The 16996-nt window shown below is 36.0% G+C and overlaps 2 protein-coding genes across 4 annotated transcripts in view; one reads left to right on the forward strand and one right to left on the reverse strand.

Moving 5' to 3' along the window:
- The first annotated feature begins 5026 nt into the window (after positions 1-5026).
- LOC132784601 (uncharacterized) overlaps positions 5027-16996 on the forward strand; it is a 35169-nt gene continuing 23199 nt past the window's right edge. Inside the window, exons 1-2 of one of the 3 annotated variants that reach the window (XR_009632268.1) lie at positions 5027-5286; positions 11504-11842. Coding sequence is in view for 1 of the 3 variants with exons in the window: in XM_060790308.1 (XP_060646291.1) it covers positions 5223-5286 (64 nt within the window). In the remaining 2 variants the exon portion in view is untranslated. Of the gene's footprint in view, positions 5287-6403; positions 6549-11503; positions 11843-16996 lie in introns of those variants that run through there. The other 2 variants (XR_009632269.1, XM_060790308.1) reach the window with 2 other exon arrangements.
- LOC132786257 (E3 SUMO-protein ligase ZBED1-like) lies at positions 11992-13509 on the reverse strand. The gene is made up of 2 exons (XM_060792746.1): positions 12241-13509; positions 11992-12180 (listed from the first exon to the last, which is right to left on the reverse strand). Exons 1-2 carry the CDS (start codon positions 13405-13407, stop codon positions 11992-11994), a joined length of 1356 nt encoding a protein of 451 aa, XP_060648729.1. The 5' UTR covers positions 13408-13509.

A 16996-nucleotide genomic window follows, 5' to 3' on the forward strand; every position in this document is an offset into this window, starting at 1 on the left:
GTGCTTTTAGCTAACTGATGCCATAAAACCTGAACATATCTCAAACCCGTCAAATATTTTAAGCGACTGTATCATGTCTGGTCAGACTCCGCCTTGAAATTAGCACATTAGTTACACATTTACCACAAAACTAAAGTACAAAGAAAGGTGCGCTAAGTGCCTAGAATGACTGTCTTTATATGTGTGAATCACAACACCAACAAAATCCAGCCAATCAAAAAAAAAGGCGGCAACATTTCGGAGATTTTTTCCGGTAAGTAAACATATTAAGCTACACCTTTCAGAAAAGTGCACATACACATATACAGCATAGCTAACGCGTTTATGTGATATATGCACATCGACATATTGACATAATGCCCAAATGATACTATTAATATTAACATTCTGAATTGATTGCTAGTCAAATTTAACATGTGATAATGATTACCTCCTAGTATTTAACATACAATTTTAACACGTCAGACCACAAATGTATACACATGTGCATAAGTGTAACCTCGTGTTTTTTATTCGTATACTTAAGAAAACATATCAATCAAATCAATGTATTGTAGGAACAAATTAATAACGAATGAACGGAAAACATTTTATTATGTGTTATATATATGTATGTTATGTAGTGGCGAAGAGTATTAAAATTGCAAAGAAAAAGAGACACTTCTGTCCCATAAGGAGAAAGTACCGAATTTAATTCATGTCCGATTTTGTCGTACTAATAAAATTCTTAAAAATTTCGAAAAATATTTCCAGATAATACGATTAATTACCGATTTAATAATTTTTATTCCATACTTTTAATTTGATTTTTAGAATTGCAATTATATAAAATTACTTTATATTACCACACTTAGAATGAAGGAAACTTTTTTTAAACATTATTTTTATAGTTCACCCTCAAAGAATATTATATTGGACAATTATCTACATCCGTGAACCTATTATTTAAAAATTGTGCAAATTTCAATCCATTTAAAAAAAGGGTCATCTTGACTGCAACAAAATTTACTGGGTGATCCAAGTTTTTATGGGATCCCAAAATCATTAGATACAGAATATTCATAGCTTTGGTTGATACATGGTTTGGAACAACAATTTATCGTAGGTGAAAGATAATGTATTCATGCAAAGTATTAATGATTGGTATACAAATAATTGAAAAATAATTATTTTTAATTAATGCAAAACATGCAAAATATACCACATTGTACAAAATATACCAGATTTTCAGACAAAGCAACTATGACCCCTAGTAATTAGGCGTTTTTACACCATACAAAAGTATTTCTTTAATTACTTTGACAACTCTTATCTCATCATATCCGAATTTTCAGGAATCACGAAGACTAGAGTTGCTATTGTATACGCTACTCTAGCTTTAAAATTACGGTTGTTATTCAAGTTTTGTCAATTTGCGGGGGGCGGAAGTGGACGTGGCAATATTCGGAAACAAACTTGATAAGCGTGCAAACTAACAAGTACTATTGAAAACAAGTAAGAAAGCTACAGTCGAGTGTACTCGACTGTGAGATAGCCGCTACCCATTTCGAATAAACGAAATATATTTGCGGTATTTTTCTCAAAATATACCGAACATACTGCAATAATACTAAAAATATACCGAATGGTATATTTGGTATATCGATATAGTACCGCATTAAAAATATACCATAGACGGCACAATATACCAGATTGTCAGCCAAAGCAACTAAGACCCCTAGTAAGTAGGCGTTTTTGCCCATACAAAAGTATTTATTTAATAACTTCGACAATTTTTATCTGATCGCAACCAAATTTTCAGGAATCATAAATACTATAGTTAATATTGTATATACCAAAATTCGCAACTTGTTATTCGATTTTTTTGAAGTGGGCTTGGCAAAAATTTGAAACAAACTTGATCTGCGTGCAAACATAACAAATGCTGTCGAAAAAAATTATATCTCTATCTCTTATAGTCTCTGAGATCTAGGTGTTCATACGGACAGACACACAGACGGACATGGCTAGATCGTCTCGGCTGTTGACGCTGATCACAAATATATATATACTTTATAGGGTCGGAGATGCCTCTTTCTACCTGTTACATACATTTCCTGCGGGCACAAAGTTATAATACCTTTCTACCCTTTGGGTAGCGGGTATAAAAATGTAAAAATATTATTGTATAAACTCCATAGTACAGCTTAGGAAATTTTGACCAGTTCCACCAAATGTACACGGATTGGTACGTCGTATACATATGTATGTGCATGTATTCAGTGTGACATCTATGTATGTATGTATGAACATACATATGTATGTGTAATCTGGCAATTAGGTGTAAAAAATTCTACACTGCTTTAAAATTATCACGTTCCATTTAAAGATATACTAATGTGAACTGACATTTGTCAATATGCACACAGTACATTCTTAAATATTTAAATAGGCACACCCCGAACTGATTTTGTGACAAATTAATTTAGGTTTGGTTTCCATATATGTAATTGAGTAATCACAATAATCGAAATGCAAATCCGTGTTTTGGTGTGATGTACTTTAGTGTATCTGATGAAGTTACAAGAAAGCAAATTACTATAACAATATAAAATAATAATGATTTTAAAAATATAAATTTCTTTATTGAAGCTGTTGGCAAAATTTACAAAATTGTTACAAATTTTCACATATGTATGTATGTACATTTGTTATGTAGGTATGTATGTACATATGTGCTGGTGAGACTATGCCAGCAGCAAGAAAGTTCAAATATATTTAATTTATCACTTTTACTAGCGACGTACACAATTCAGAAATCGTCAACCATTGCAATCCTACCTATGTACCTATGTACTATGTACTCATATCAACGTCACTTACATATCCTGAAAACTCTTAATATCCTGTTATACACACGAAGTCGGGTTAACTTTTCTAAAAACTAAGGTAGTTTTTTAATTGTGTTAACACCAAGGGAAAGTTTTCCGCACATCACTCTATGGTATTATATCGTATACAAATTTTCAAAGGTGGCTCTGGTCAAGCGATTGCCAACCTCTTTCCCCTATTTTTCAAACTACTCGTACGTATTCTTCTTTTAGTTACTCGCCCTATCCTAACACTCATAAGGGAAGTTAGTCTAGCGCCGAATACTATAATTACTGCTAGTAAATTGTCCAAAAATGTCTCCCTACCAGCACGGATTTATGAAGAGTGCATCCACTACTACCAATCCATGGGATCTTACTTCATTTGTTGACCAATTTTTTCTTTACAATAATATTAAAAAAAATTATAAAAATCGGCATAATTTTAAAAATTGAAAAAAATCAAAATCGTGCAAAATTTAAAAAATAACAAAATTATAAAAATTGGCAACATTTTTTAGAAATGGAAAAAATGAAAAATCGGGAAAAATTTAAAAAATTGTAAAAATTGGCGAAATTTTAAAAATAAAATAAAAAAATTGACAACATTTTGGAAATTAAAAAAATTAAAATTTAAGAAATAGAAAACATTAAAATCGGAAAATTTTTGGAAATTGAAAAAAAATTAAAACTAAGCAAAATTTACAAAATATTGTATAAATCGGCAAAATTTTGAAAATTCAAAAAAATTAAAAATCCTATAAAATAATAAAAATTAAAAAGTGTAAAAATCAACAAAATTTTGTGTTCTATAAAAAATAAAAAATCGGGCAAATTAAAAAAAAAAATAAAAATAATGAAAAAATCGGCAATAGTTTAGAAATTAAAAAAATAAAAAATCGGGCAAAATCTAAAAATTTCAAATATTTGAAAATTGAAAAATCGGGAATAATTTAATAAATAAAAAATTGTAAAAATCGTGAAAATAATTTTGGAAATTGAAAACATTGAAAAACGGGCAAAGTTTAAAATAAAATATTATAAATATTGTAAAAATCCGAAAATTTTTGGAAATTGAAAAAATTAAAAATGGGGCAAAATTAAGAAAAAATAAAAAAAATTTAAAAATCGGCAAAGTTTTGGAAATTGAAAAATAAAAATCGGGCAAAATTTTAAAAATTAAAAAATTTGAAAAATCGTCAATATTGGAAAACAGAGAAAATGAAAAATCGGACATAATTTAATAAATAATATATTAAATCGTTCCCTATTGGTCTTATTGGATTCCCAATTGATATGTTATGATGGATAACAAGTAAAGTAGAGCTAAAAAACCCAACATAATTGATTCAGGTTCTGTCTGTCTGTAATTAGATTTTCCTTTAACTCATATAACGGAATTATAAGGAATTCTGCTAATTAATAATTAGTAATTAATCTATATAGTGACATATCCACCACCACACTCATTTCTCGTATGTGACACATTCTCGTAATTATTCCCCTATCTCAAAAATATCCTACTGCATTCACATAAAGATTATATTATATTCAAAACATAAACTTGTCACGACAGCGACCAATCGTAATAAACAAAAAGTTTCTATTGCGTTCAAATAAAGATTATATTCTAAACATAAAATTGTCGCGGCGGCGACTAACGTTAAATAAAAACATCCACTTCACGTCTATTAAAATTTTCTGGTGCAATTTGAGGACTCAGCATTAAAACACTATCACATACACAAAACATTGCACATATGTTAGCTCTAAGTCGCAATAAGAAGTTTCTTATTCAAACTCAACATATTGTAAAGTTAGTTTTTAAAGACACTTTCCTCAGACAAGACGCGTAGCCCGCTAATCTTGCAATACCAATAAAGTTCGTCTACAAGTTTTTTAAAAATAAAATCGTTGTTTTATTTTGTTTAACCTTCGCGTTAAGCGAAAACATAATTATATAAATAATATAAAAGGAAGTTAGTTACACTATTCATTTTAGCCTATTATTTTAGCCATATGGCTAAAATTGGTTTAGGTTTAATTGGGCTTAGAGCCAGGGGAAGGACATATGTATGTATGATACTTACCAAAATCGTCGTACTTAGATATATCGATGAAACAGGGGTGCTCATAATCGCCTTACAAAACATTTACTAATTGTTTCGATTGTTTCAGCTATATTGCATCGACATGTATGTCAAAATAGAAACGGAACGTTTCACATTTATTAGGTTGAACCAAGCAAAATTGTCGTGCTATATAGATTTAGGTGAATTAAAGTAAAGTGTAGTTTAATTACTAATGCCGTGACCAAGACAATCGAATCTTTCCCGACAAATCTGTAACGCAAGAGGGATACGAAAAACTGCAATGGAAAGAAAGAACATGAAATTGTGGTTTATATTTCTTAGATGTCATTTTCACCAGGGAACAGGTAAGACATTCATCAGGTCAGTAGGTTTAGCCACTGCACTATGGGTCAAAATCCCAAATTTGCGGCATAATCTCTAAAAATGGACCTAAGATTCTGAAAATTTGCACAAATATCTGGGAGAGAAAGATAGAATTTCGGAAAAAATTTTGTGTCAATTTGACCACGCCTTCCTCCCGCCCCCATATAACCCTCCGTATGAAACACTGGATCTCAGAGACTATAAGAGATAGAGCTATAATTTTTTTTCGACAGCATTTGTTATGTTTGCACGCAGATCAAGTTTGTTTCAAATTTTTGCCACGCCCACTTCCGCCCCCGCAAATCAAAAAAATCGAATAACAAGCCTAATTTTAAAGCTAGAGTTACGAATTTTGGTATATACAATAATTACCATAGTAGTTATGATTCCTGAAAATTTTGTTGCGATCAGATTAAAATTGTCGAAGTTATTAAAGAAACACTTTGAGCAGCGCTGCATGAGAGAACTCATAAACACCTGCAACATGTATTGTTATTTCAAAAACGGGCAAAAACGGGCAAAAACCATTACTAAAAATGGATTCTATACAGATTTGTTAAAAATATTACATTTTTACCTTTAAGGCACTTTGAGGCACTTAAAAGAAAAGCTTCACAGAACACATGTACTTTTGTTAGAATAAGCTAGAACAACACATTTGCAACACATTAGTCAAAACAACACAAACATTTAGAAATATAGAAAAACGTTTAGTAACTATTAATTTACATACCTTGATCTTTATTTTCCATTAACACACTTTTAACTTTTAATGTTTGGTTCAATTGAATTACGAGCTGCAAGTCGTCAAAATTTTCGCGGGTTTTTTGTCTAAAACAAAACGACACTGAACAGCTGACTTTAAAAGCGCGCAAAAAATTAGGGGTATTCCCAAAAAATTTTATCAAAATTTTTTTATATCATTTAAGTATTCAAGATACCAAAAAAATAATTAAACAACACTATTTCAAAAAAAAAAAATCATTTATGCCGCATATTTGGGCTTTTGACCCATAGTGCACTGTTCGTGCGAGATCCAACATAGCGGTTGCGTCTTCTGGAATAGCAGCCACATTGTTTATAATTACCGTTTTGAAGGAGCAATGATTTTATTGTCTGATGATTTCCGCCAAACACTGCCAGTAATTCTGAGATCTACGGCTACCGACGAAATAAACGCTTGCGTCAAACCGACGAATCTATGGCGCTTTGTGAAGAAACTGCAGCTGCCAACAAACATTTTTTTTTTTGAAAGAACTTTGCTTTTATTTATTGAATCTTCTTCTTAATTTTGAGACTAACAATAAGTTTACGAATCTTAACATTAAAATTTATCTAACAGTGTGTTAAGCGTAAGCGTCGCTTTTCGAGGACGAGCTGCTCGATTTGTAGATTTGTCTTCTTTCGATTGCTTTGTGTATTTATGGTTTGAGGTGTTGAAGATTGGGCTGCAGAGACAAGTACAGACTCCAGTGAATTAACAAAGCTGTCTACGTCGGCTTCATTGTTGCGATGGGGACTTAGCTCAATGTGCGAGCTAATATACTTTCTGTACTTAATCCAATTGGTTTTCTGTGAGGTCAATTTTAATGATTGTTCCAATGTTCCTGGATGCCGGAGTAGAATAAACAGTATAGGCGAGTGATCAGATGAAAGATCCAAAAGGCATTCGGCGCTTATTAGATTTTTTGGAATGTTTTTGGTAATCGCAGTCTATTAAATCGGGCAGTTTCTTTGGGTCTGCCGGCCAGTATGTAGGTGTGCCAGGAGAAACATAGTCGAGCTTGTTCTTGGCGTTGATAATGGCATTGTAGAGCAGCTTTCCTTTTGGGGTCACGAGACGAGATCCCCAGTGTGTGTGCTTGGCATTATAGTCTCCTGCTGCTATGAAGTGGTCTCCTAGTGAGTCTTCAGCTATAGTGAAGCGAGGGGGCAGTATACGGCGGCTAGTGTAAGTTGGTTGCCAGTATTTAATTTTATATTTATAGATGTGGCCTGTAGGTAGTTTTTAGCAGATTTGTTATGTTCCAGTCCCACCATGTGCTTTACCGTCTGGATGATTTGTTCCGTAGAAAGGATATCCTCCTAGTTGAAAATTGTATTTGTTTGTAGGGTGTGTTTTCTGAAAGCAGCATTACGTCGATTTGATTGTCGAGCAGGAATTGAGCTAACTCAAGTTTATGCTACGAAACGCCGTTAGAGTTCCACGTAGATATCCGTAGGGAAGTCATTATTTGGATTGTTGTGAAACCAGTATTTGAATCAATAGATTTTGGTTTCGCATTAAATCTTGCATAGTTGTGCGCATAAATGACATAAATTCTGTTAGGCTTTGTTGTAAGCTGCATATCATAGCTTCGAGGTTGCTTTTTGCCAGCTGAGCCATGTTCGGTTCTTGGAATGCTGATTGCAGAAATGAACTTTTTGGGGCAGGGGTAGCCGGTCCTGATTTTAAAGCGTTTGCGTATGTCACACTTTTGTCAGAGTTAATAGGTCCTAGTGAGGATCTGGCTGCAGTCGAGAAGAAGACTTCAGGGTTTGATCTGGAGACTTTCAATGTTTTATTTTGGGTTCGGCCGGTAATTCCATTCTGATGGATGCGGCTTTTCAGATCCTTATAAACTGGGCAACCTCTATAGTTAGCAGTGTGATTGCCACCGCAGTTGCCGCACTTTTTCGAGTTGCAGTCATTTTTGCTCGCTGGGCAGTGTACGGAGTCATGAAGCTCTCCACAAACTACACACACCGGGTGCAGTTTACAGTATGACCTTGTATGACCATATTCTTGGCAGTTCGCACATTGTACCGGACCATTGCGTTTGTGCGGTTCGGCGGTGCAGCAGGAACTGAAAATTGTATATAGGGTGCACTTCGTATTTCTTCAGGGGCTTATTTTCTGACTCGAGCTCAACCTTAAAGAGTGGCTGCGGCTTTCTATCCCTGTTAAGGATATTGAAGACTGTCTTTGCGCTAAATCCCTTCTCTTGTAGTGCCTTTGTTATCTCTGCAGGCGTTACTTCGGATTCTATACCCTTAAGTACGACTGGCAAGCCCTTGCTCCTTTTAAGCTGATACGTGTAAAAGTTATTTTTATTATCGGTAAGATATTTCGATAATACTCTGTAATTTTCTTCAGACTTCATTTGAACCTTTGTTTCGTGAATGTTGCCCTTTACGAGGGGTATTATGTGGAAGTTATCCTTGCCAATAAGCTCAATAATTTTGTTGACGAGAACATTGGAACTTTTTTCTCGTATATAAATAGGCGAAGGATTTGGCTTCCTTTTCTCGACTTGAGTAGATTCGGCCGCCTCAACCTCATAGGCGTCCGCCAAGATTTTGAATCGGTTCGAATTCATGTCCGTTTCTATTGCAGCTAGGCTAGCGTTGCCACGGGTTATTTTACGTTGAGAATTTAGAGGGCTCATTTTCCTTTTAATTTGAATGTAGCGATCCATTCCAGTCTGCACAGCCGGCTTAATATGTTTATTGTTTTTGTTCTGTTTTTCGGGCAGCGCAGCGGCAGACGTAGTAATGTTTGCGCTGCTAGCTGATGATTTCGTTAAACGCGCTGTCGATATATGTAGTTGCGGTTGTTGTTGTTACAGTTGACGTTGTCAGCGAAATTGCGGTGCTGGTTACTGCGCTCTTAGGCTGCAGAGACATCGATGGTAGCGCGCTCTTATACTCTCTACGTTTAAGAATTCGGTCGAGTTGGGAGTAATTGACCGCACTTGGTCAGAGCTTGCATTATATTCGGTCGCTTTAAAAGAGAAGTACGCGTTGTTTCGTTGTTGTGAGAGCCGTCTCTCGTCTTGCTCACGGTGACGTTGTGCACGAATGTCGTTTTGACTCATTGTAATCGAGATTGATTAATTAGAGTTTTAATTGTTCTGATTTATATTAATTAATTAATCAATCAATATATAAATTAGCGATTTCATCGCAAAGAGCGACTTTTCGCGTTATTGTAGATTTTTTTAAACCAGTCACTGCACTTATGTGATTTTATTGAATATTTTTTCCCGGAGCACAATAAATACACGTCTGCATGCGACGACAGTTCAATGAGTTGTAGCATTGCTTAATGATACATCTGCTGAAGATTTCTCTGAGCAATTGCGGACTATATATAATAGTCAAGTACCTGTTGATGAATCGAGCGAATTGATATCATTTCCAAATAATTTCTGTAATTTTGTCCCTAGAACATTCATGTTTTTTCCAAGGTCAATTATATGTGGCATTTGCACGGGTCGGAAAAAAAATTAACTAATTCGAATTATTGCCTTTAAAGTGGAACAGAGTTCACCGCGTCAGCTAGTAGAAAATAAAATTTAAAATAAAAACTAATAAAAATAAGTAAATAACGACATTAAGTCTTATAACCTTTTTTGATATTAACTTATTGATCTGATCTCATTCAAAACTTGTTCATGAATCCTGCTAATGCTTTTACGGCAAATATCAAATTTCTTTAATACAAAACATAAAACACAAACTAAAAAAAACCATAAAAAAAAGAATTAAATAAAAGGACATAACTGTAGGGCAATAGACGATTCAATGTAGCACTGATATGCTCAACCAACCCAATTGAATTTCGTGTCATGCCATGACCGTGACAGACGTACAGTCCAGTATGTACCACTGGTTGACATATCACGCAATGACATGTACTTCAACGTGGCTGAGCGCCCTCTTAGCTCAATTTAATTTCTCTAACGACCACTACTCACAAAAAAAAAAAAAGTTCGCGAGCATTTTGTGCATCATTTCTTTTATGAGTATTCTACGAGAAAGTTGAAATTTTGATCGCGTGTTTTATACACACAATCAAAGGTAAGTTGTATATATTTGTGCACTACTGTTACTAACATTCAAGTCTGATGTTAATTAATAAAGTATTTTATTTGTAGCATGTAAATATGTATACAGCGAGTTTTTGATACGGACATGTTAATAATGGGGACTGAAAAGAACCATAAACAATAGGCAGATACTCCCTTAACTACCACAAAAGAACGCTTTCAGACGGGCTAAGAATTGTCCAAATAAGGCCTCGGCCAAGGCATAAAAACACCATACCTGGTTTGGCGGGCAAATAAAATTTTCTACTGCGGTTCTGCAAGCGTATTTCCTACTAGATGTTTTTTTATCGGCGATTTCGTTATATGAGTTAACACCAGAGTTGGTTGCACCGAACTGCAAGTTACAAAACACACCGCAGCGCATAACCAACGACACGTGCGCAGCGTCAGCTATATTTCGGTCACTAACATCTGGGCACCAGGCGGTAACCCGATCCTCGAAAAGTTAGCGGAAACGGCAACAACAACTACCACACCAGCGAAGACGCAATACCGTCAACTACAGATTCAGCAGTTGCAGCGGCACGGCAACAACAACAGTCAACAACATTGAAATGACTGCAATTACAACGGAAACGAGAACAACAACAAAGTAGCATTGGGAACGACAAAGCATTGGCATTGCGCCACCGGCAGAGCAACGAGCAGAGGTATCTTCATTTTTTATCAAATAATAATTAATGTTTAATTTATAATTTGGAATCAATAAAATAAGTCGAGCTCGTCTCGCATTTGTATTTTTTTATAAATTCAAAGAACCATCGTTCTTATTTTATGTATGAGAATTTAACCGTTAAGGCAAACAAATGCCTCTCATCGTAGTAATGCAGCTGCGAATTTTGGCTTTGATTCAAATTTAAAACTAATAGGGATTTGAATGTGTGAGCAGAGCACGAATGTACATAAAGTAACATATGAAACATTATGCAATTTGTAAAATTACCCACAATAATTTGTTGTTTTTGACTGGGGAACAGTGCCTCAGTCTGCCACCAGTGAGGAGTCATAGATCATGTCTCTAGGAACGACGGCGGGTAGCCCACTCCTTCGCTATATCCCGGTCTCGATATAAGGAAATCCAAAACCATGAATGAGCATTATCCGACAAGCTTTAGCTGGAAGAACGGCCACCTTGGAATCAATGGAAATTGTGGCCGCTCGATGCAAATCATAGAAGCAATGACAACGAAAATGTGACATGCAAATCTGCTTTGGAGATTTGATAAAGTGGTCTTGCCTGACTCTGAGTTCTGCGACTTAAGCGGCTACCATCAATGAAAAATTATATGGAAAGTTGGTATAATACGTTTTCTTCCTATCTTTACAGTTTCCAACCTTAACAAAAAAAATAACGCGTTAAGTGTGGGACGCTGCCGCAAAAAGCCATGGACGACTGCCTAACACACTTACATTATTTATGGGCAATCTCATACGCTTCGAAGGACGTCCAATTGCTGATTCGGGACGAAATGTTCCACCAAGTGAGGGTGCGACCAAAGGACTGTACGTGTTAGTGCTGCAAAAACATCGAGGTATGGCACCATCGAGGTTTCCGATGTTTTAAAAAAAAACATCGATAGTATCGATGTTTAGAACAATTTTTTTGTAATTATTTGATATACAAGTTTAAAATCTTAAATAAAAGCGAGTTTTTTTTCTAAACCAAAACAAATAATAAATTTAATTCAATGAATAGTAAGCAAATCAAAAATAACAAATCAACAAAATAATAATAACAGCCTTCAAGGCCAAAAGCTCTGCTTTGAGATCTGTTGAGATCGTTGGACTTATAATAAATGTTAATAGTAATAATAATTATTCGTTTATCCATTGATTTTTGCTAAGAAACACTATTTTATCCACATTTGAGGGCTTAAGGGATGCCCTTTTATTTGAAATTATAATTCCAGCTTTGCTGAAAATCCTCTCGCTCTCAATTGACGTTGCTGGAACACACAAAATTCTCTTGGCATACAATTGGAGAGTTGTGTCGTTGATGGCTCGCTGCATGAGATAAAATTACAATTAAATAATGCATTAACTATTAAATAATTTTTACCCTACTTTCCAATACTTCAACGGATCTCGATTTTCGTCAATGTTGGCACTTTGGTAGTACTGTCGCAGGGTTATAATAGAATCAGTTCGACAATTTTTTATCATTTGCGCGATGTTTCTTTTTAAAAATTTAAGCAGTGGTTGGCTTGATTCTATTGGTGTTGGCGGTTCTGAAGTTTCCTGCGTTATATCCAGACTCCTGTTTATATTAGATATTTCATTCTCTAATAATTTTGTGGCTTCTTGAACATTCAAAGGCGATAAAAATGCTTCCTTTTTGGAACGAGGATCGAGCAGAGTTCCAATCCTAGTTGGTGTGCGTTTTTCGTATTCTAAAAGTCTTTTTTTTATATTTGCCACGAGAAGCTCACGCATTTTAAAGCCTTCATCCGTTCGAAGAGTTGTTTTGATATCCTCCATATTTTCTAATAGTCCGCAGACAAATGGTATGATTAGAGAAATCGTCACAGTTGCTCCAGCCGATATTTTTTGGGTAGCGTCATTAAACGGTGCGAGCAGCTTTACAATGTCCATTATTACATTTACTTCTTCCGCAGTTAGATGTGGCGGTGACTTGGGAGTGGTCAGCAGAACTTGTCCAAGTGCTTCTCTGGTCGCAAGTATTCTCTCTAACATGGCATAGGCGCTGTTCCACCTGGTAGGCACTTCTTGCTTTAAGCCATATGTTTTGTTTGGCAACTGTGCCGCTTTGAATTTCGCATATGCGATGTTGCTTTGTTTAATATATGTGACAATTTTTTTGCATTTGATTATTACAATTTGAATGTTGTCTACTGAAAGACATTCTCTTACTATAAGATTAAGAGTGTGGGCAAAACAAGGCAGATGTCGTTTTTTTAAATTTTCACACATTTTGATCATAGATCTGTCATTGTCAGTCACAATTGTGGAAACCTTGTCCAATATGTTCCACTTTTGAAGCACATCACTTAATGTGTCACCAATATTATTGGCGGAGTGGTTTGTTTCATCTTTTAAGGACATTGTGGATAGAACAGCACAACGCAAAATATAATTGTCGTCAACAAAATGGCATGTTATAGTAATGTATGACATATTTGCTACTGACGTCCACAAGTCAGTGGTGATAGCTACAGTTTCAATATCCTGTAATATTGACATCAACTTTGCAGTCATTTCCTTGTAGCGCATTTCCGTGTTAACATTTTTTAAAGTTGTTCTTGATGGTAACTCGTAGTGAGGATCAAGAACAGCAACAAATTTTCGAAAAGAACTTTCCTCAACGAGACTGAAAGGTTGAATGCTACAAGCGACAAACTCGGACAGTGCATTGTCGATTTTACTTTTGCGTTCAGAAGACTTGTCATATTTTTATTTATGAATGGCAAAATGGTATTTGATGATTTCGGCAGGTCACTCACTTTAAGAGATGGGTGCAAACGTCTCAAATGATCTCTTAAGTTGGTAGTATTACCACTAGTCTTATATATTTTTGCGCACGACTTACATTTCGCAAATTTGCCATCCTCCGCCTTTTCAAAAAATTGCCAAACTTTTGACTTGCCAGGCATAGCTGCTGCATTGATGCTCAGAATACAGCTACTATTCTCCTCATCTGAATCATTTATTTCGCAATTGCTTGCCGCATTGTCGTTGCCTGTTGTGATAGTTGCCTTGCCTGAAAACACACAAGCCATGAATTAATCACCTTCAAACAGATTAGAAACATGTACTTACGCTTTCTATTTACAGGACTAGCCATCGTACGACCGCCAACACCAATTTAAGCCAAGCTTTTAAAATAATCTGTAATTTATAATGTTACCCAAACCTGCTTCGCGCGCTTTTAGTAAATTTTGTGATGGTAATCCATTCAAACAAAACATCGATAGCGCAAACAAAACATCGATGTTTTCTTTAAAAAATAAAAACATCGATAGTATCGATAGTGTGCCGATGTTTTTGCATCACTAGTACGTGTCGTACACCTGGATACCGCAATGTCATTGTCAACAAATTCCTTCCCTTGCATTCTAAAGGCATTCAAAGCGAAACGTGGTTGCTCACAATGAATGTTGTCTGATAATGTGACTAACTTCCGAGGTGCGAAGAGTACTAAGAGATGAAGTGGAGTGGATACCGACTAGGGATGCGGAAAACAAATACCTAGAAGTGGAGCTCGTATTCATTAAGCTCACCGCATATGGACGGTGCATGCGAAAAAATTGTACAAACTCCTTCCGCCTGATAGCGTGCGAGAAGAATTGCTTCGTGCTGTGTTGGCTAATATAGAGAGTATTCTCAACTCACACCCACTCACGTACGTTCCACTGGAATCGGCAGATACGGAGGCCCTCACACCTAACCATTTCATGTTGTGCCACCCCAATGGACTGCGCGAACGAGACATCGAAATACAATACGGTGCCAGACTTGCCATAAGATTCTGAATTTCGAGTCTGTTAGACGAACAATTCTGGAAAAGATGGCTAAGAGAATATCTACATTCGCCAGTTGCGATTGCGTTTAATGGCATTGTTATTATTGCAGTTGACAACACCAAACGAAACCGTTGACCCAAAGGAGTTGTGGTAGATGTTCACTGATTGAGAGATGGTCAGTTCACTTGAAAATTGGCAACACACAACGCGAATGTTAGCTGCCAAACTATATTACTAACTGGGTATTTGCAAGCGCATTTCCTACTGGGTCTGCATGGCAATTTCAATATTGGGGCAAACGAATGTCGCTCATCGTAGTGAAGCAGCATCAAATTTCGATTGCGTGATTTTCTTTTGATTTGTATGTCAGCCCACGCAAATGCAATTAATTGTGTTTAAAATAATAGGGATATGAATCTGTGCATAAGCACAAATGTAAGTAAAAATATGAAACATTACCGGTATCGTGCTCTCAACGCTCTTTAGAATAGTAACTCTCCCTCTCTTGTTGTAGTTGGCTATCGTTCTATCGTGCGTCTCGCTCGACCTGTGCATACTCTCTGTATTTTGTGCTCTTCGTAAGTACAGATCATATTAGTTTGCAATTAATTTATCTATTTTGATTATATTTCTTTTTTTTTAATTTTTTGATTGGTTTAATAATCTTTGTTTTAGCAATATGTTAGTCTGCTATAACAAGAAATGCCGGGTGCCGGTTGGTGCCAAAATGGGTTTTGTTTGTTGCTGGTTATGCGACAACGTTGCAAATGAGAAATGTGCTGGCTTTAACGGCCGTATTGTTGATTTAATTTCAGCCAAGTCAGGATTGAGATGGACTTGTGAATACTGTAGGGACTCTGAACGCGATATTGCTGGGTTTATACGGCAGACGCGAACTGGTTTTAAAGATATATTGGCGGGCTTTAAAAAACTCTCCGATAGCTTCTCCGCTTTGGATTCCTGGTTTAAGAGTATGAAGCCCTTGACCGAGTCTCCGAAAGGCCAATACGCGTCTGTCGATTACCCCAATCGAGCTTTCTGTCCCAGTTGAGGTTCCAAGCTTATCTGTACCACCTGCTGGGGAATTAATGTCGTTTAGTTCTCCGTCCCCTCAACCTTCGGTAGCTCTGGATGTTCCAGATCATGACATTACGTCATTAAGATTGGAGTCTCCTGCTCCGGCTACGATTTTGCTGTCGACTGAGATGGAGACGGTTGAAGAAATTCAACCATCACCATCCTCTGTTGAGATCGTTAGTGCTGTAACGATAGAAGAATCGCGTCCAGCTCCTACCTCAGTTGTCCGCAACACTTTAGTTGCGGTGCCACCTCTTAAGCAGATTTTTGTCTTAAGGCTTGCCCCTGAAACGACATCTGATGATGTTCGGGCTTATATTAAGTCCAAATCTCAAGCCAGTATTAAGGTGGACAAATTTAATTTCTCGTACGAACGGGAGATTTCATATTTTAAAATAAGTGTTCCGGCTGAACAATTTAGCATGATTTGCAGTAAAGAATTTTGGCCGGAACACCTATTAGTCAAAGAATTTGTTGCTAAAAAGAAAAATCGGTCTCCGGTTTCTCTTCTTAGTAGTGGCAAGATTTCTATTTCAAAGCCTTCTTCTATGTCTGTCAGTTCAAAAAACTAACATCCTCTTTACTTCTTGGCTATCAGAATGTAAGAGGTATTTGCAGTAAACTTCCTGACTTATATTTAAATAGTATGTCTTTCCCTTTCAATGTCATTGAAACATGGTTAAAGAATGACATTCTTGATACGGAAATCTTTTCTAGTAGATTTTCCTTATACAGACGTGATCGCAAGGTTCGACGTGGTGGTGGGGCTTTAATTGCAGTAGATGCTCAAATTGCTTCAGAATTATCTCAGATTAATGGTATTTCAAATTGATTAAACAGATCTCTAGACCTTATTTTTGTTTTAGACCCAGATTCGTGTTCTCTATCGAGAACGTCTCCCATATCTTCGCCCGAAGACCCTTACCATCCCACTTTAGAAATTTCGTTGGAGCTCCCATATACTGCGTCAGAGTCTAATGTATGTACGTTGTGGTGAGCGTTCTCGTTGTTTTCGGAAAACCTGCTTATATTTCAAACTGACTGGTCCCAACTTTCTTTGTCTACGAACTTGGATATAGCTGTTAAATTTTTTTTATTCTACTTTGAACTCGCTATTTGATGCTTGTGTTCCATCAAGTATTCCACATTTGTCTGCTAAACCCTTATGGTTTACTAAGAAATTATCAAATTTAAACAAGTAAGAAAGCTACAGTCGAGTGTGCTCGACAGTGAGATACCCGCTACCCATTTTGAATGAAAGC

This window comes from Drosophila nasuta, chromosome 2R, assembly GCF_023558535.2.
Source record: "Drosophila nasuta strain 15112-1781.00 chromosome 2R, ASM2355853v1, whole genome shotgun sequence".
Lineage (NCBI taxonomy): Eukaryota > Metazoa > Arthropoda > Insecta > Diptera > Drosophilidae > Drosophila > Drosophila nasuta.

Coding starts and splice junctions, on each gene's coding strand:
- LOC132786257 (XM_060792746.1), bottom strand. CDS start 13,407: ATGCGCTACAAGGAAATGACTGCAAAGTTGATGTCAATATTACAGGAT. Junction 12,181..12,240: donor ATCCGTTGAAGTATTGGAAA/GTAGGGTAAAAA, acceptor TATCTCATGCAG/CGAGCCATCAACGACACAAC.